Source organism: Nomascus leucogenys, unplaced genomic scaffold, assembly GCF_006542625.1.
Source record: "Nomascus leucogenys isolate Asia unplaced genomic scaffold, Asia_NLE_v1 Super-Scaffold_285, whole genome shotgun sequence".
Taxonomy (NCBI): domain Eukaryota; kingdom Metazoa; phylum Chordata; class Mammalia; order Primates; family Hylobatidae; genus Nomascus; species Nomascus leucogenys.
The window spans coordinates 3,768,353-3,789,325 of NW_022095770.1; the positions used below are offsets into that span (position 1 = coordinate 3,768,353).

Consider the following 20,973-nt stretch of genomic DNA (forward strand, 5'->3'; position numbering starts at 1 on the left):
CTCTGTCGCCTGGGCTGGAGTGTAGTGGATTGATCTCAGCTCACTGCAACCTCTACCTCCTGGGTTCAAGTGATGCTGATCCCTGTCAAATACAGATAAAGTTTAAGTTCCTCAGTGGGGCATACAAGATCCATAAATGGGCTCCATGTAACTATCCACCTTCATCTCTTGGCCATTATGTGCTTCCCTCTTCTTGCTCTAGAAATACTGACCTGTTTACAGTTTTCCAGACATAACATGTTATTTTCATGTTTATGTACTTTTGTGCATGCAGCTGCTTCTGCCTAGAAATTTGATCACCCACTGTCAGTTATTCAGATAAATTCTTATTCATTCCTCAAGGCTGCATCTTTCCAGATACTCTCAAATTCAAAGTGAAAAAAAATTGAGCTTAATAAATGTTTACTGAATTGAGTAATTTATTTGTTTATTTCTCCTGCAAAAGTTTTGAGTTCCAGTGTTCAATTGTCGCATGCGAGCCTTTTACTGCTAAAACCAGGACGGTCCCAGGTAACCATGCGAGATTGGTTATTGTACACCATAAAGAGGGGAAATGTGTCATAATCTTTCCATATTCCTATATAGATAATGTCTGTTAGATAAAACTGAACCGGCCAGGCGCGGTGGCTCACGCCTGTAATCCGAGCACTTTGGGAGGCCGAGGTGGGCGGATCACAAGGTCAGGAGATCGAGACCATCCTGCCTAACAAAGTGAAACCATGTCTCTACTAAAAAATGCAAAAAATTAGCCAGGCGTGGTGGTGGGCGCCTGTAGTCCCAGCTACTGGGGAGGCTGAGGCAGGAGAATGGCGTGAATCCAGGAGGCAGGACTTGCAGTGAGCCGAGATTGTGCCACCGCACTCCAGCCTGGGTGACAGAGCGAGACTCTGTCTCAAAAAAAAGAAAAACAAAAAAAAAACTGAACCGAAATGTTTAAAACAATGAGTCAATCAGACAAAAATAGATGTAACCAACCTAATTATCTAAAGAACGAAACACTTCCCCGATTTAAATGGTACCAGACTTGTTCTTTATCCCTCAGCAAGTAGGGCTATTAAAAAAACTAGTGTGCCAGGGCTGGGCGCGGTGGCTCACACCTGTAATCCCAGCACTTTGGGAGGCCGAGGTGGGTGGATCACAAGGTCAGGAGATCGAGACCATCCTGGCTAACACGGTGAAACCCCCGACTCTACTAAAAACACAAAAAATTAGCTGGGCATTGTGGCGGGCGCCTGTAGTCCCAGCTACTCAGGAGGCTGAGGCAGGAGAATGGCATGAACCTGGGAGGCAGAGCTTGCAGTAAGCCGAGATCGCACCACTGCACTCCAGCCTGGGCGACAGAGCGAGACTCTGTCTCAAAAAAAATAAATAAAGCAAAAACTAGTATGCCAGGCACGGTGGCTCATGCCTGTAATCCCAGCACTTCGGGAGGCTGAGGTGGGTGGATCACGAGGTCAGGAGTTCAAGACCAGCCTGGCCAATATAGTGAAACCCCATCTCTACTAAAAATACAAAAATTAGCAGAGCATGGTGCCAGGCACCTGTAATCCCAGCTACTTGGGAGACTGAGGCAGGAGAATTGCTTGAACCTGGGAGGTGGAGGTTGCAGTGAGACAAGATCACGCCACTGCACTCCAGCCTGGGCAAGAAGAGTGAAATTCTGGCTCCAAAAAAAAAAAAAAACCTAGTGTGCATAATACATCTGATATTACCACCAATGCAGTACAGGCAAATAAACAGAAAAGAAGAAAGCAAATGATAAAAACTTCTGATGAATTAACACCTGTTCATAACCAAATTCCTGTTTGTTTACACTATTAAAACCTAGGAGTAAGTACTGGGCAGAAAAGGCCAATCATCAACTGCACATCAATGTTTACTCAGAAAGCTGGTAACTGAGAAAGGCTCAAGAACAGCTAAAGGAGCAGTTATGTTTCTCCCACACTGAACGCAGGGAATATCACTAGTGTGTGAATACTGCACTATTAGGTCTAATTATAATACCAATTAACCATTTGAAACTAAAAAGGTCAGAGGAGAAGAGGAAAGTGCTTAATCTTATTTGGTTACTATGTTACCTGTTATTCAGCAAAATGTTAGAACACTTAATATCCCGATGCAGGAAATTCTTTTTGTGACAGTAATCCAATCCTTCCATTAGCTGTTTCATGAATGACTTGATATGGTCCTCAGAAAAGTGCACCAAACCAGATTCTAGCAGTCCCATTAAGTCATGGTCCATATACTCAAATACAAGGTAAAAGGCACCTACGTAAGACGAAAAAAAATTAAAAGCAAGAAAAAAAAGAATGCTGAAATAACAATGCCTCAAGTCCTAATATAATTTTTGAGTTGACCATAGGCTCTCTAGAAAAAACCCTTGAATTTTATAGATGAAGAAACTGAAATGAATAGTAGTTGAATAATTAGTCCTTCCTAATAATAAATAATGGAGCTAATATTTGAATTAATCTTCTGTGGCTGGACGCAGTGGCTGATGCCTGTAATCCCAGCACTTTGGGAGCTCGAGGAGGGCGGGTCACTTGAGGTCAGGAGTTTGAGACCAACCTGTCCAACATGGTGAATGAAACCCCATCTTGATTAAAAAAAAAATACAAAAATTAGCTGGGTATGGTGGCATGTGCCTGTAATCCCAGCTACTTGGGAGGCTGAGGTGGGAGAATCACTTGAACCCAGGAGCTGGAGGCTGCAGTGAGCTGAGATGGTGCCACTGCATTCCAGCCTGGGCAACAAAGCAAGACTCCTTCTCAAAAAAAAAGAAAAAGGAATTAATCTTCTGATTCCTAGTCTAGTACTGTATGGACTACTCATCTCTTCATGGCGGCAAGTGCCCTGATCAGGTTGCATTACTAGGCTTTTTTTTTTTAAGACAGACTCTCACTCTGCCACCCAGGCTGGAGTGCAGTGGCACTATCTTGGCTCACTGCAACCTCCGCCTCCTGGGTTCAAGCCATTCTCCTGCCTCAGCTTCCCAAGTAGCTGGGATTACAGGCATGTGCCACCACACCCGGCTAATTTTTGTATTTTGAGTAGAGACAAGATTTCACCATGTTGGTCAGGCTGGTCTTAAACTCGGGACCTCAGGTGATCCGCCTGCCTTAGCTTCCCAAAGTGTTGGGATTACAAGCGTCAGCCACCGTGCCCAGCCTTTTTCTTTTCTCTTTTTTTTTTTGAGACAGGTTCTCATTCTGTTGCCCAGGATGGAGTGCAGTGGCATGATCATGGCTCACTACAGCCTCAAACTCCTGGGCTCAAGCGAATCTTCCGCCTCAGCCTCTCGTGTAGCTGGGAATACAGGCACAGGCCACCACACCCAGTTAATGTTTTTCATTTTTGTAGAGACAGGGTCTTGCTATGGTACCCAGGCTGGTCTCTTAACTCTTTGGCTCAGGCAATCCTTCCACCCCAACATCCCAAAATGCTGAGGTTAGAGGCATAAGCCACTGTGCTCAGCCTGTCTTACTATACTTTAATGACCTAAGTCAGTTAGCAAATTACAGACCTTAGACCAGATCCAGCCTGCTGCTTGTTGCTGTAAATGAAGTTGTATTTGTAACACAACCATGCCCATTTGTTACATACAATTGATGACTATTTTGTAAAGGTTTTTATACAAGTTAATGGGATTCAATATGCCAGGGACAGCATAATAAATGTGTTATAAATTATTAGTGAAATTCATAGTACGGGTCAGGCATGGTGGCTCATGCCTGTAATTCCAGCACTTTGGGAGGCCAAGGCAGAAGGATTGCCTGAGGTCAGGAGTTCGAGAGCAACCTGGCCAACATCGTGAAACCCCATCTCTACTAAAAAAAATACAAAAATTAGCCAGGCATGATGGCAGGCGCCTACAATTCCAGCTACACGGGAGGCTGCGGCAGGAGAGTCGCTTGAACCCAGGAGGCAGAGGTTGCAGTGAGCTGAGATTGTACCATTGCACTTCAGCCTGGGCAACAAGAGCAAAACTCCGTCTAGAGAAAAAAAAAAGAGGCTGGGTGCAATAGTTCATGCCTGTAATCCCAGCACTTTGGGAGGCCAAGGCGGGCAGATCACTTGAGGTCAGGAGTTCGAGACAAGCCTGCCCAACACGGTAAAACCCTAACTCTTGCTAAAAATACAAAAATTACCTGGGCGTGGTGGCGTGCACCTGTAATTCCAGCTACAGGAAGGCTGAGGCATGAGAATCGCTTGAACCCAGGAGGCGGAGATTGCAGTGAGCCAAGACAGCGACACTGCACTCCAGCCCAGGCAAAAAGAGCAAGACTCTGTCTCAAAAAAAAAAAAAAAAGAAAAAAAAAAGAAAATCGTAGCATTTAAAAATTGAGAGAAAAATGAATCAACTAATTCAATCCTTTAAATTGAGGGCTGTGTTCAGTGGCTCATGCCTGCAATCCCCACATGGTGAGGGGCTGAGGTGAGAGGATTGCCTGAGCTTTGGAAACCAGACTGGGCAAAATAGTGAGACACCATCTCCACAAAAAAATTTATAAATTAGCTAGGCATGACGGTGCTTGCCTGTATTGCTGGCGACTTGGGAGGCTGAGGCAAGAGAATCATTTGAGCCCACGAGTTTGAGGCTACAATAAGCTGTGATTGCACCAATGTACTCTAGCCTGGGTGAGAAAGCAAGATTCTGTCTACAAAAAAATTAAGAAAACAGAAGGATGGCCGGGCGTGGCGGCTCACGCCTGTAATCCCAGCACTTTGGGAGGCCGAGGCGGGTGGATCACTTGAGGTCAGGAGTTCGAAACCAGCCTGGCCCACATGGTGAAACCCCATCTCTACTAAAAACACAAAACAGCTGCGTGTGGTGGCGCACACTTGTAATCCCAGCTACTTGGGAGGTTGAGGCAGGAGAACTGCTTGAACCCAGGAGATGGAAGCTGCAGTGAGTCAAGATCATACCACTGCACTCTAGCCTGGGCGACTGAGTGAGACGCCATCTCAAAAAAAAAAAAAAAAAAAAAAAAAGACCAGGCTGGGCAACATAGCAAAATCCTGTTTCTACCAAAATTTTTAAAAATCAGCCAGGAGTGGTGTCTAATCCTAGCTGCTTGGGAGGCTGAGTCAGGGGGACCACTTGAACCCAGGAGTTCAGTTACAGTGAGCTGTGATCGTGTCACTGCACTCCAGCCTCGGTGAGAGAGCAAGACTCTGTCCCAAAAAAAAAAAAAAAAAAAAAGAGAGAAAGAGAGAGGGAGAGAAAGTAAATAAAACTAGTAACATAGAGAAGACCCAAAATATAAGGAATATAATCCAAAATGACACTGGCTGGGTGCGGTGGCTGAAGTGTGTAATCCCAGCACTTTAGGAGGCCAAGGCAAGTGGACTGCTTGAGCCCAGGAGTTAGAGACCAGCCTGGGCAACATAGAGAGATCCTGTTTCTACTAAAAATATAAAAAAATCAGCTGGATGTGGTGGTGCATGCCTGTTGCCCTAGCTCATCAGGAGGCTGAGGCATGGAGGATTGCTTGAGCCTGGAGGTTGAGGATGTAATGAGCTATGATCACCATTGTACTCCAGCCTGGGCAACACACTGAGACTCTGTCTCAAAAAATAAAAATTAAATTAAAATAGTATATAAAATAATAATATCATACTTAACCTATCCAGATGACAATTTTTTTTGTTTGAGACAGGGTCTTGCTCTGTTGCCCAGGCTAAAGTGAAGTAACACAATCTTGGCTCATTGCAATCTCTACCTCCCGGGTTCAAACAATTCTCCTGCCTCAGCCTTCCCAGTAGCCGGGATTAAAAGTGCCCAGCAACCGTGGTGGCTCACGCTTGTAATCCCAGCACTTTGGGAGGCCGAGGCGGGTGGATCATGAGGTCAGGAGATCGAGACCATGGTGAAACCCCGTCTCTACTAAAAATACAAAAAATTAGCCGGGCATGGTGGCGGGCGCCTGTAGTCCCAGCTACTCAGAGAGGCGGAGGCAGGAGAATGGCGTGAACCCGGGAGGCAGAGCTTGCAGTGAGCCGAGATCGCACCACCGCACTCCAGCCTGGGCGACAGAGCGAGACTCCGTCTCAAAAAAAAAAAAAAGTGCCCAGCACCATGCCCAGCGAATTTTTGCATTTTTAGTAGAGAGGGGTTTCACCACGTTGGCCAGGCTTGTCTCAAACTCCTGACTTCAAGTGATCCACCTGCCTTGGCCTCCCAAAGTGCTGGGATTATAGGCATAAGCAACCACACTTAGCCCAGATGATAATTTTTTAAAAAGATATAGTTGGCCGGGTGCAGTGGCTCACGCCTGTAATCCCAGCACTTTGGGAGGCCGAGGTGGGCAGATCAGCTAGGGACAGAGGTTTGAGACCAGCCCGGCCAAATGGTGAAACCCTGTCTCTAATAAAAATACAAAAATTAGCCAGCCGTGGTGGCGTGCGCCTGTAAGCCCAGCTACTCCAAAGGCTGAGGCAGGAGAATCACTTGAACCCAGGAGGTGGAGCTTGCAGTGAGCCAAGATTACATCACTGTACACGAGCCTGGGCGACAGAGTGAGACTCCTTCTCAAAATTAAAAAAAAAAAAAAAAAAAAAAAAAGATATACTCAATGTTCGGGAGGATACACTGAGATGGACACCCACTGGACATACTAATTTTCTTAAAAGGGATCTGACATTAAATATGAAAATCCATTTGACCAAATAACTCTATATCAAAAATGCTATACAATGAAGATAAATCATAATGCAAAGATTTATGCAGAAACATACTCAAGGCATTGCTATTATGTTGTTTGTTTTTTTGGGTTTTTTTTTTGAGACAGAGTTTTGCTCTTGTCACCCAGGCTGGAGTGCAATGGCGTGATCTCAACTCACTGCAACCTCCTCCTACCAGGTTCAAGTGATTCTCCTGCCTCAGCCTCCCAAGTAGCTGAAGATTACAGGTGCTAGCCACCATGCCCAGCTAATTATTGTATTTTTAGTAGAGATAGGGTTTCACCATCTTGGACAGGCTGGTCTCGAACTCCCGACCTCAGGTGATCAACCCAACTCGGCCTCCCAAAGTGCTGGGATTACAGGGGTGAGCCACTGCGCCTGGCCTATTTTTTTTTTTTTTTAAACTGAAAATTGGCAACTAATTGCTCAACAGGAACTGGTAAATTTGGGTTCACCTATGTTTATGCATAAACATTAAAATTTCTTGATATGAGAAATTGCTTATGACAAGTTATACAACACGAAATAACCTTTAATCTTAGCTTTGTTAAAATAAATACAGTAGATATGGCATAAAGTACTAAAAGCAGGGCTGAGTGTGGTGGCTCACCCTTGTCATCCCAGCTCTTTGGCAGGCTGAGGTGGGTGACTGCCTGAGGTCAGGAGTTCGAAACCAGCCTGGCCAACATGGTGAAACCTGGTCTCTACTAAAATTATAAAAATTAGCCGGGAGTGGTGGCACGTGCCTGTAATCCCAGCTACCCAGGAGGCTGAGGCAGGAGAATCGCTTGAACCTGGGAGGTGGAGGTTGCAGTGGGCCAAGATCGGGCCAATGCACTCCAGCCTAGGTGAGAGAGTGAGACTCTGTCTCAAAACAAAAACAAAAACAAAAAGAACTAAAAGCAAATATACCAAAATGTATTAATACTTCAGTGGTTTTCCATGGATGGTAGTATATTGGGAGGAAGTGGGAGATAAATTACTACCATCTTTTTTTTTTTTTTTTTTGAGGCGGCATCTCGCTCTATTGCCCAGGCTGGAGTGCAGTGGCCCGATCTCGGCTCACTGCAAGCTCCGCCTCCCAGGTTCACACCATTCTCCTGCCTCAGCCTCCCGAGTAGCTGTGACTACAGGCGCCCGCCACCATGCCCGGCTAATTTTTTTTGTATTTTTTTAGTAGAGTTGGGGTTTCACTGTGTTAGCCAGGATGGTCTTGATCTCCCGACCTTGTGATCTGCCCACCTCAGCCTCCCAAAGTGCTGGGATTACAGGCGTGAGCCACTGCGCCCGGCCACTATCATCTTCTTTTTCTTCTTCTTCTATATTTTCAGTTTTTCCACCAAAGGCATACATGCATCATATCCATTCATTCACTTATTATTTTATAATTAAAAAAAAAAAAACACAAGGCCAGGCATGGTAGCTCACTCCTGTAATCCTAGCACTTCGAGGGGCCGAGGCGGGCGGATGACTTGAAGTCAGGAGTTTGAGACCAGCTCGACCAACATAGTGAAACCTCCTCTCCACTAAATATACAAAAATAAGCCCGGAATGATGGTGCATGCCTGAAATCCCAGCTACTTGGGGGCTGAGGCACAAGAATCACTTAAACCCGAGAGGCAGAGGTTACAGTGAGCCGACATCGCAGCACTGCAATCCAGCCTGGGCGACAGTGTGAGACTCTGTCTCAAAATAAATAGATAAATAAGAAAGAAAGGGCCAGGCGCGGTGGCTCATGCCTATAATCCCAGCACTTTGGGAGGCCCAGGCGGGCGGATCATGGGGTCAAGAGATTGAGACCATCCTGGCTAACATGGTGAAACCCCGTCTCTACTAAAAAATACAAAAAATTAGCCGGGTGTGGTGGCGGGTGCCTGTAGTCCCAGCTACTCAGGACACTGAGGCAGGAGCATGGCGTGAACCCGGGAGGCGGAGCTTGCAGTGAGCTGAAATCACGCCACTGCACTCCAGCCTGGGCAACAGAGCGAGCCTCTGTCTCAAAAAAAAAAAAAAAGAATGAAAGAAAGAAAAAAAAAGAAAGGCAAAGATTGGACCAGTCTACCCTGTAAAAATGTAATTCTTTGCTAGTACCTTTGTCCTTTTTGAAATCCAGTGCATCTTGTTTATCTGTGACAATTTCCTTCATGTTAACAACACTTCGGTGGATTAACTGACGAAGGATTTTGATTTCACGAATGGCTGTGATTGGGAAGCCCTCTTTCTCATTGTCTAGTCTCACCTTCTTCAGAGCCACTAGTTCTCCTGCCAAAACAAATGTAAACTGTTATTATCAATGAGCATTTTTGGCCACTATTGTGAACCAGCAATATATGCCCTTGCTCTGGAAGACAAACTTAGTTCTTATTTTAATGCTTACACACGAGATACTTACACACCTTTAAAAAGTAAACTCTAGGCCGGGTGCACTGGCTCACACCTGTAATCCCAACACTTTAGGAGGCCAAGGCGGGCAGATCACCTGAGGTTAGGAATTCGAGACCAGCCTAGCCAACATGGTGAAACCCCGTCTATTAAAATACAAAAATTAGCTGGGCGTGGTGGTGGATGCCTGTAATCCCAGCTACTCGGAAGGCTGAGACAGGAGAATCGCTTGAACCCAGGAGGCAGAGGTTGCGGTGAGCGGAAGTTGCAGTGAGCCGAGATCGCATCATTGCACTCCACCCTGGGTGACAGAGTGAGACTCCTTGTCAATACGAAAACAAAAAAGGAAATTCTATATTCCCTTTCCTGGCTTTAATTTTTTTCTTAAGACATGGATTTTTTGTTTTTGAGATGGAGTTTTGCTCTGTCACCCAGGCTGCAGTGCACTGGCGCAATCTCCGCTCATTGCAACCTCCGCCTCCTAGGTTCAAGTGATTCTCCTGCCTCCACCTCCTGAGTAGCTGGGACTACAGGCGCATGGCACCACGCCTGGCTAATTTTTTCTACTTTTAGTACAAACGGGGTTTCACCATGTTAGCCAGGATGGTCTCAATCTCCTGACCTCGTAATCTGCCCACCTGGCCTCCCAAAGTGCTGAAATTACAGGCATGAGTCACCACACCCAGCTGGAGAGTTTTAAAAGTTATGGTATTCTTTTGGAAACCTTTGATCTACTCAGTAACTTTTGGAGACAAAATTAGAACTAAAAATTTGGCCAGGCGTGGTGGCTCACGCCTGTAATCCCAGCACTTTGGGAGGCTGAGGTGGGTGGATATTTCAGGTTAGGAGTTCGAGACCAGCCTGGAGTTCAAGACTGCCTGGCCAACATGGTAAAACCCCATCTCTACTAAAAATACAGAAATTAGCTGGGCGTGGTGGTGCATGCCTGTAACCCCAGCTACTCGGGAGGCTGATGCAGAGGCATCGCTTGAACCCAGGAGGCGGAGCCTGCAGTGAGCAGAGATTGATCCACTCACTGCACTCCAGCCTGGATGATAGCGCAACACTCTGTCTCAAAAAATAAAAATAAAAAAAGGCCCAGCGCTGTGGCTCACACCTATAATCCCAGCACTTTGGGAGGCCGAGGCGGGCAGATTGCTTGAGGTCAAGAGTTCAAGACCAGCCTGGACGACATAGTGAAACCCTGTTTCTACTAAAAAAAAAACAAAAATTAGTCGAGTGTGGTTGCCACGGTCTGTAATCCCAGTTACTCGGGAGGCTGAGGCAGGAGAATGGTATGAACCCGGGAGGCGGAGCTTGCAGTGAGTCCAGATTGCAGCACTGCACTCCAGCCTGGGAAGCAAGACTCCATTTCAAGAGAAAAAAAACAAAAAAATAACACCTCAGAATTTACTTTTGCTAAATCCACTTAAGATATTAGTATTGCTAAATTGTTAATATTCTGACATCTAAAATTTTGTGGCAATATTTACCTGTGTCTTTGTCCTTGGCTTTATATACTTGGCCATAGGTTCCTTCTCCAATAATCCCAATAATGTCAAACTTGTCCACACAGCGTTTCCCCCAGTCACTTTCTGTTTGTCTTCTTTCTCCATAACGAGGACAACAAATTCTAAAAAGTAAAAACAACAAAATAGTTATTTAAGAAAATGAAGGCTGGGCGCGGTGGCTCATGCCTGTAATCCCAGCACTTCAGGAGGCCAAGGCCGGCGGATCATGATGTCAGGAGATCGAGACTATCCTGGCTAAGACGGTGAAACCCCGTCTTTACTAAAAAAAATACAAAAAATTAGCCAGGCATGGTAGCAGGCGCCTATAGTCCCAGCTACTCGGGAGGCTGAGGCAGGAGAATGGCATGAACCCGGGAGGCGGAACTTGCAGTGAGCCAAGAATGCGCCACTGCACTCCAGCCTGGGCGACACAGCGAGACACCTATCAAAAAGAAAAAAAAAGAAAATGAAATTGGCCAGGCGCAGTGGCTCATGCCTGTAATCCCAGAACTTTGGGAGGCCAAGGCAGGCGGATCACGAGGTCAGGAGATCAAGACCATCCTGGCTAACATGGTGAAACCCCGTCTCTACTAAATATACAAAAAATTAGCCAGGCGTGGTGGCAGGCTCCTTTAGTCCCAGCTACTCAGGAGGCTGAGGCAGAAGAATCGCTTGAACCCAGGAGGCGGAGGTGGCAGTGAGCCAAGGTCACGCCATTGCACTGCAGGCTGGGCGGCAGAGCGAGACTTCAACTCAAAAAAAAAAAAAGAAAAGAAAAGAAAATGAAATCTAGTCAAAGAAAAAAGGATTCTTCTATGATGATTTCACTAACTCCTGTATCTTTTTTTTTTCTTTTTAGTACTCTACAGGCAGGCGCCACCATGCCCAGCTAATTTTTGTATTTCCAGTAGAGACGGGGTTTCACCATGTTGGCCAAGATGGTCTCGATCTCTTGACCTCATGATCCACCCGCCTCGGCCTCCCAAAGTGCTGGGATTACAAGCGTGAGCCACCACGCCCAGCCACTCCTGTATCTTTTATACATTTTTTACTAAAAAGTCAGAAATGAAATGATATGAAATATATAAAGACACAGCCGGGCATGGTGGCAGGCGCCTCCGGCCTGGGTGACGGAGTGAGACTCTGTCTCAAAAACAAAACAAAACAACAACAACAACAACAAAAAACAGTCTCTCACAGTGGCTAAGACACCGGGCTATAGCTTTAGGAAGACATAAACTGAAATAATAGATTAGTTGCTTGCTTTCTGACCTCTCTCAGGTATGGCTTCAACTATAAAATGGGAAATTAATCGCTACATGCTAAGGCTGCTATGAAAATATAAGGCGTTGGACGCAGTGGCTCACGCTTGTAATCCCAGCACTTTGGGAAGCCAAGGCGGTGGATTACCTGAGGTCAGGAGTTCGAGACCAGCCTGGCCAACATGGTGAAACCCCATCTCTACTAAAAATACAAAAATTAGCCTGGCGTGGTGGCATGTGCCTGTAATCCCAGCTACTCGGGAGGCTGAGGCAGGAGAATCGCTTGAACCAGGGAAGCCGAGGTTGCGGTAAACAGAGATAGCATCACTGCACTCCAGCCTGGGCAACAAAGAACACAATTCTGTCTCAAAAATATATATATATAAATCTACGACAATAATACGTGCTCAATAAATGATACCTATTTCTATTATTAACAGAGAAATGCTAACAATCAGAAGATTAGACCCAGATTGTACTCTATTTACGACATGACAATTTATATGCTTTCAGGAAAAAAAATCCCATATCTATTAATTTTTGATTAATGGGTACATGATTGACACATCCTGAATTTAAAAAGCTTTTATTCTTCCTTAGTACTCTAAATACTATGAATAAAAAAGACATAATGAGATAAACATTCACAGTATATCTGGATTTGGGAATTTTCTGTTGTTCTAAACACATAGCTAGGTATCTGAGTGCACAGATGAATGACCTGAGTCTCCAAGAAAGGCTTTTGTCCATTAAAATAAAATAAAAGGTATACTTTGGGACCAAACTTCTATGATCTTAGTGGTGTGGGTTATAGAGGAAACATGAGAGATTTAGTTCAAAAGGAAGGGAGAAAACTATCATGAAAGACAGATTCCTCCAAAAACTCACTTTGGTCTCTTTTTATATGGTTGCTGAGGTGGTGTGATTGCCTTTGGTTCTGGAGAGTCTGGGGGAGACAGATCTCCACCAGGGAGCTCTGGAGGGAGAGGAAGGTCTGTGAGTAAGTGACGTGTCCTCTGTTCCTTCTCTTTCTTCACAGGTTTTGAAGGAAGAGTTTCTTTTGGACTAAACAATAAAGGAGAAGAGATGACAAAATTACAATTAAAGATACACAAATAAAAATTTTCAAAGATCATAATGCCTGGTTACTAAAAGGTTAGAAAGATCTCATTTTTAAGGAAAAAAGCCTGTAATACAACATAAAAAAATATAATTTATCACAACTAAATTTTTTCTTTTTTTTTTTGAGACAGAGTATCACTCTGTCGCCCAGGCTGGAATGCAGTGGCGTGATCTTGGCTCACTACAACCTCTGCCTCCTGGGTTCAAGCAATTCTCCTACCTCAGCTTCCCAAGTAGCTGGGATTACAGGCGTGTGCCACCATGCCAGACTAATTTTTGTATTTTTAGTAGAGATGGGGTTTTACCATGTTTGCCAGGCTGGTCTTGAACTCCTGGTCTCAAATGATCCACCCGCCTCGGCCTCCCAAAATGCTGGGATTATAGGTGTGAGCCACCGTGCCTGGCTGAGATACATTTTATAAAAAGAAATCTATAGTATATTTTAAAAACAATGAAATATTTGTGATATTACTTGCAGTTCCCTTTATCAAACTCTTAATATATAGTTCCTAAGATTTTATTTGGATTTTTATTGAGATGAAATAAAATTCACCTGGGCATGGTGGCTCACCCCAGTGATCCCAGTACTTTGGGAGGCTGAGGCAAGAGGATTGCTTGAGGCCAGGAGTTTGAGATCACCCTGGAAAACACAGTGAGACCCCATGCTACAAAAAATTAAAAAAAAAAAAAAAAAATAGGCTGGACACGGTGGCTCAAGCCTGTAATCCCAGCACTTTGGGAGAGGCTGAGGTGGGCAGATCACGAGGTCAAGAGTTTGAGACCAGCCTGGCCAACATAGGGAAACCCCATCTCTACTAAAACTACAAAAAATTAGCCGGACGTGGTAGCAGGTGCCTGTAATCCCAGCTACTCAGGAGGCTGAGGCAGGAGAATCGTTTGAATCATTCCAGTGAGTCAAGATCGTGCCACTGCACTCCAGCCCAGGCAACAGTGTGAAACTCTGTCTCAAAAAAAAAAAAAAAAAAAAAAAAAAAAATTTAATTAGAACAGGCACAGTACTCACGCCTGTAATCCCAGCACTTTGGGAGGCTGAGGCGGGCAGATCACTTGAGGTCAAGAGTTGAAGACCAGCCTGGCCAGCCTGGTGAAACCCTGTTTCCATTGAAAATACAGAAATCAGCCGGGCACAATGGCTCACGCCTGTAATCTTAGCACTTTGGGAGACCGAGGTGGGCAGACTGCCTGAACTCAGGAGTTCGAGACCAGCCTGGGCAATACAGTGAAACCCCATCTCTATTAAAATACAAAATTTAGCTGGGTGCACCTGTACTCCCAGCTACTCAGGAGGCTGAGGCAGGAGAATTGCTTGAACCCCCGGGATGGAGGGTGCAGTGAGCTGAGATCGTGCCACTGCACTCCAGCCAGAGAGACAGAGTGAGACTCCATCTCAAAAAAAAAAAAAAAAAAAAAAAAAAAAAAAAAATTAACTGGGTGTGGTGTTGTAATTCCAGCTACTCGAGAGGCTGAGGCAGGAGAACTGCTTGAGCCTAGGAGGAGGAGGTTGCAGTGAGCCGAGATCGCACGACTGCACTCCAGCCTGGGTGACAAGACTCGTATCAAAAATAATTAGCTGGGCATGGTGGTGTAAGTGTGTGGTTCCAGCTACTTGGGGGCAGATGGCGACCTGCAGTCCTGAGGTGGGAGCATCATTTGAGCCCAGGAAGTCAAAGCTACAGTGAGCCATCACCATGCCATTGCACTCCACCCTGGGCAACAAAGGGCAGCTCTGTCTCAAAAAATAAAAAATTTAAAAATAGAAATAAAATGCAGGAAGTAATTATCTTAAATTCACAAAGTATCACTGCAACTCGTGGAGTTCATCGAATTTACATTTTAGCAAAGATTTAACAAACAAGAAGAGCTCAACAATTTAATACTACTCTATCGCTAAAGAGGTGCAAAAATCTTGGAAAAAAGAAATAGTATTTTAGAATGCTTTGCCTGTAAGAAATATAAATTGTCGAAGATATTTACAAAAAAATAGAAATATAGCTAAGTTGTAAGTCAAAACTAATAAAAAATATACTGAATCATTCCGTTCACTTCAAAGCAGAAGGCAAGCCTCTCTGACCAGCCAAAATAGACAATCATCAAACTAAAAATCTAAAGAAAAAGGGTCCAAGCAATTATTTCAGAATTATTAAGTCACCTGGTGGCAGAAGCCTCTCACAATAATCAGCAAATTATAGTAGTCAGTGGGGTTTTGTAAAAAGATAGCTTTCCAGGAATAGATCAGAAAAGTCAGTTTTCAATCTTTTTTTTTTTTTTTTTTTTTGAGAGAGGGACTCACTTTGTTGCCCAGGCTGGAATGCAATGACACAATTATGGCTCACTGCAGCCTCGATTTCCAGGGCTCAAGCGACACTTCCACCTTAGCCTCCTAAGAAGCTGGGACCACAACACACACCACCACACCCAGCTAATTCTTAAAATTTTTTGTAGAGACAAGGTCTTGCCATATTGCCCAGGCTAGTCACAAAATCCTGGACCTCAAGTGATCCTCTTGCCTCGCCTCCTACCACGTATGGCCCAGATACAATTTTTTGCCTATCTCAATTTATTAATAAGTGGTAGACAAATTTTGTGCCAAGAGCCAGGTGTGGTGGCTCACGCTCATAATCCCAACACTTTGGGAGGCCAAGGCAGGCGGATCAGTTGAGCCCAGGAGTTCAAGACCAACCTGGCCAACATGGTGAAACCTCATCTCTATTAAAGATAGAAAAATTTGCTGGGCATGGTGGCATGTGCCTATAGTTCCAGCTACTTGTGAGGTCTAAGAATCGCTTGAACTGGGGAGGTTAAGGTTGCAGTAAGCCGAGATCGTGCCACTGCACTCCAGCCTGGGTGACAGGGCAAGACTCTATTTCAAAAAAAAAAAAAAATTGTGTCATGCACGTCCTCAGAAAAAATAAGACATCTATAGTACAACAGACTAACTCATGTCTACAAATAAAATCAGGCCAGATAGGTCTTCTCTATTCCTTCACAGTTATCAGATGGTTGAAAAAGATCTGAGAACCTTAACCACAGGGAATCTTCTCTATTTTTATGACAAGTAGTTATAAAGGAAAATATTGGTGCTTTGCATGAACATTTTCTAGACCACAAAGATCTATCTCTTGCAATGTATCTTTTTAAAGAATACTGTTGCCCCTTGTGTGTGAATTTTCCATAAAATAATGTCATTTAGTCAAAATATAAGAACATAAATCTCAACAGCTATTGACTCCTGCCAATTTTTATCGTTTTAATCCCTCGTAAATCAGACAGAACAATACAACAGAGGTTAGTTTGTACCACATCAACCAGAACTGGGATAGTCAATGGAGTAGAAAATGATCATCTGAAACTTTCTGTTGAAATACTGGGAGAGATGAACATGCAACACTATTATAATCTGCACTCAAATTTTTCCATCCTAGGAACAAAACTTATTACCAGAAGACTCTTTGAGTCACAATGTAATATAGATTCTTTTTTTTTGAGACGGAGTCTCCCTCTATTGCCCAGGTTGGAGTACAGTGGTGCAATCTCAGCTCACTGCAACCTCTGCCTCCTGGGTTCAAGCAATTCTCCTACCTCAGCCTCCCAAGTAGCTGGGACTACAGGTGTGTGCCACAACGCCCGGCTAGTTTTTTGTATTTTTAGTAGAGTGCCCCACCAATATAGATTTTTTAAATTATTCTAATTTTTAAGATGTTCGGGGAAAAAAAACTTGTAATTTCTCAACCACTGTCAGAATATTCTTTACAAATCTCAATTCCTCATTATTCAAAATAGATTTCTTCTTGGTTTGGCTTCACTAGAAGAACAAGAAAAATCAGGCTGAGCATGGTGACTCATGCCTGTAATCCCACTACTTTGGGAGCCAAGGCAGGAAGATTGCTTGAGCCCAGGAGTTCAAGACCAGCCTGAGCAACATAGTAAGACCTTATCTCTAAAAAAAATAAAGTTAGCTGGGAGTGGTGGCATGCACTTCTGGTCCCAGCTACTGTGGAGGCTGAGGCTCTCGAGAGGATCACTTGAGCCAGGGAAGGAGGTCAAGGTTGCAGTGAGCCATGATTGTGCCACTGCACTCCAGTCTAAGTGACAGAGCAACACTCTGTTTCACAGAAAAAAAAAAAAAAAAAAAGAGGCAAGGTGCAGTGGCTCATGCCTGTAATCCCAGCACTTTGGGAGGCCAAGCAGGCAGATCACCTGAAGTCAAGAGTTCAAGACCAGCCTAGCCAACATGGTGAAACCACATCTCTACTAAAAGTACAAAAATTAGCTGGGCATGGTGGTACACTGCTGAAATCCCAGCTACTTGGGAAGCTGAGGAAGGAGAATTGCTTCAACCCAGGAGGCAGAGGTTGCAGTGAGTCAAGATCACCCCGCTGCACTCCAGCCTGGGCGACAGAGCAAGACTCTGTCTCAAAAAAAAAAAAAAATCCTGTTTCAATAAATTCCAATGTACTAAAAACCTTGAAAATTTAATGACAGCCTCAAAACTACAATGTTTAACATTATCACCTTTAGCATACGACACTCAGTATTATAAACGGTTGAGGATATGTGGTACATGCAAAGTAAGTCTATCATAGGGGAGCAGATACCATACATCACAGTCATTACTTGAAAAGTCACTACCAGGAAGTGCTGATGTACCCTATCTATATCAGTATTTCCTAGTTCTCCATTTATACTTATATACAAATTCACATTCGGTAATCAGGTTTCATAATACATGTGTAATTGAAAAACCTACCAAGCTCTAGGAGTGCCGAACTTTTAGAATATGAATAGTATTTTGGAATCTGTGATGACAGAACTGAATCTGTGGGTGCAATGGAAACACTTCTAATAAAAATACTGTTAATAAAAAAAGAATATAGACCAGGAACGGTGACTACCGCCTGTAATCCCAGCTCTTTGGAATGCCGAGGTAGGCATATCACTTAAGGCCAGGAGTTTGAGACCAGCATGGCCAACATGGTGAAACACTGTCTCTTCTAAAAATACAAAAACTTAGCCAAGTGTGGTAGCTCATGCCTGTAATCCCAGCCACTTGGGAAGTTGAGGCATGAGAATCACTTGAACCCGGAGGCATCAGTTGCAGTGAGCCAAGATCATGCCACTGCACTCTAACCTAGGCAACAGAGCAAGATCCTGTCTCAAAAAAAAAAAAAAGAAAAAATATAAAATTTATAAATATTTAGGCCAGGGGTGGTGGCTCACGCTTGCACTCTCAGCACTTTGGGAGGCCAAAGCAGGCGGATCATGAGAGTAAGAATCTGCCTCAAAAAATAAATAAATCAATCAATAAATCATAACTGTATAAAAAACACTAATTTTTTCAATGAGATAATTTGCCCATTTTAACAGCATAAACTACTGTAAATATGATCACTTATCTCCTTCCCCTTGAAGTTGGTTGTTTAAAACATGATTTCATACCAGGCATGGTAGCCCATGCCTGTAATCCTAGCACTTTAGGAGGCCAAGGCAGGTGTATTGCTTGTGTCTAGGAGTTCTACTAGCCCGGACAACACAGTCAAACTCCATCTCTACAAAAAAGTACAAAAATTAGCCAGGCATGATGGCACGTGCCTGTAGACCAAGCTACTTGAGAGGCTGAGGTGGAAGGATCGCTCCAGCCTAGCAGGTAGAGGCTACAGTGAGCCGTGCACAGGCCACTGAACTCCAGCATGGGCGACAAAGGGAAAACTTGTTTCTTAAAAAGAAAAGAAAAGAAAAGAAACAGTGATTTCACCACTATTTACAAACTTTTATCAAAAATTTAGTTGAGCCAGGGAGAGGTGGCTCACGCCTGTAATGCCAGCACTTTGGGAGGCCAAGGCGGGTGGATCACTTGAGGGCAGGAGTTCGAGACCAGCGTGACCAACATGGTGAAACCCCGTCTCTACTAAAAATACAAAAATTAGCCAGGCGTGGTGGCCCAAGCCTGTAATCCCAGCTATTCAGGAGACTGAGGCAGCAGAATCACTTAAATCCAGGAGGCGGAGGTTGCAGTGAGCCAAGATCGTGCCACTGCACTCCAGCCTAGGGGACAGAGTGAGACTCCATTTCAAAAAAAAAAAAAAAAAAAACTTAGTTGAGGCAGGCACAGTGGCTCTCACCTGTAATCCCAGCACTTTGAAAGGCTGAGGCAGGCAGATCATTTGAGGCCAGGAGTTAGATACCAGGCCTGGCCAATATGGCAAAACCCCTCTCTACTAAAAATACAAAGATCAGCCAAGCATGGTGGCACATGCCTGTAATCCCAGTTACTTGGCAGGCTAAGGCACAAGAATTGTTTGAACCTGGGAGGCGTAGGTTGCAGTGAGCTGAGCTCATACCACTGCACTCCAGCCTGGGTGACAGAGAGACACTTCGCCTCAAAAAAAAAAAAAATGTAGTTGATTGTTCACTTCGGCAGCACATACACTAAAACCGGAACAATACAGAAAAGATTATCATGGCCCCTGCACAAAGATGACACAAATTCGTGAAGTGTTCCCTAAAAAAAAAAGTTTAGTTAAGTACATAAAAAATGGAAACCAAGCATCCCATTCTACTAGGAAAATCCTGGTTCATCTGGAGTTTACTGAACTTATAGAGATACAGCCTTTAAAAATAATGTAGACCCCCCTGAAGTTCAGTATGCTCCAAATGAACAAGGCTATTAGAAAAACAGAGCAAGGCCAGGTGCGGTGGCTCAAGCCTATAATCCTAGCACTTTGAGAGGCCAAGGCGGGTGGATCACCTGAGGTCAGGAGTTCAAGACCACCTTGGCCAAAATGGTGAAACCCCGTCTCTATTAAAAACACAAAATTAGCAGGGCGTGGTGGCACACGCTTGTAATCCAGCTACTCAGGAGGCTGAGGCAGGAGAACTGGTTGAACCCAGGCGGTGGAGGTTGCAGTGAGTGGAGATCACACCATTGCACTCTAGCCTGGGCAAAAAAAGCAAAACTCTGTTAAAACAAAAAAAAACAAAAAAAAAAAGGCAAGCCAGGCGTGGTGGCTCATGCCTGTAATCCCAGCACTTTGGGAGGCCGAGGCAGGCAGATCATAAGGTTAGGAGTTTGAGACCAGCCTGGCCAACCTGGTGAAACCCCATCTCTACTAAAGATACAAAAAATTAGCCGGGCGTGGTGGCGGTTGCCTGTAATCCCAGCTACTTGGGAGGGTGAGGCAGGAGAATCACTTGAACCCGGGAGGCGGAGGTTGCAGTGAGCCGAGATAGTGCCATTGCAGTCCAGCCTGGGCAACAGGACAAGACTTTGTCAAAAAAAGAAAAAAGAAAAGAAGAGAAAAAGAGAGAGAAAGACAGAGAGAGAGAGAGAGAGAGAGAGCGAGCGCAGAAGTGCTGGGCGTAGTGGCTCACACATGTAATTCCAGCACTTTGGAAGATCAAGGTGGGCAGACTGCTTGAGCTCAGGAGTTCGAGACCAGCCTGTGCAACATGGCAAAACTTGCTCTCTACCAAAAATGTTAAAAAAAAAAAACCAGCCAGGCATGGCTTGTGCTTGTAGTACCAGCTACTCAGGAGGCTGAGGCCGGGAGGTGGAGATTACAGTGAGGCAAGATCACGTCAGTGTACCCCAGCCTAGGTGACAGTGAGATTCTGTCACAAAAAAAAAAAAGAGAAAGAAGACTTTAAAAATTCTATATGGTTAACTGAAATTTCTTTTTTTTTTCTTCTTTTTTTGAGACAGAGTTTCGCTCTTGTTACCCAGGCTGGAGTGCAATGGCATGATCTCGGCTCACCGCAACCTCCGCCCCCCGAGTTCAAGGGATTCTCCTGCCTCAGCCTCCCAAGTAGCTGGGATTACAGGCATGCGCCACCAAACCCTGCTAATTTTGTATTCTTAGTAGAGACGAGGTTTCTCTATGTTGGCCAGGCTGGTCTCGAACTCCCGACCTCAGGTGATCCGCCAGTCTCAGCCTCCCAAAGTGCTGGGATTACAGGCATGATCCACCACTCCCAGCTGGTTAACTGAAATTTCT

General features: G+C 44.6%; 1 protein-coding gene and 1 non-coding gene across 18 annotated transcripts in view; one reads left to right on the plus strand and one right to left on the minus strand.

Annotated features, from left to right (window-relative positions):
- The window catches only part of CDK12 (cyclin dependent kinase 12), a 106,870-nt gene that overhangs the window by 65,100 nt on the left and 20,797 nt on the right, over window positions 1–20,973 (minus strand). For all 17 annotated transcript variants that reach the window (XM_030808109.1, XM_030808108.1, XM_030808097.1 and 14 more), the window contains exons 3-6: window positions 12,728–12,904; window positions 10,560–10,699; window positions 8,776–8,946; window positions 2,079–2,268 (exon numbers count right to left, since the gene is read on the minus strand). In XM_030808109.1, the coding sequence (XP_030663969.1) occupies window positions 2,079–2,268; window positions 8,776–8,946; window positions 10,560–10,699; window positions 12,728–12,904 (678 nt within the window). The remainder of the gene's footprint in view (window positions 1–2,078; window positions 2,269–8,775; window positions 8,947–10,559; window positions 10,700–12,727; window positions 12,905–20,973) is intronic.
- LOC115833615 lies at window positions 19,387–19,489 on the plus strand. Its single transcript, XR_004029006.1, has one exon. It is a non-coding gene; the product is annotated as a U6 spliceosomal RNA (small nuclear RNA).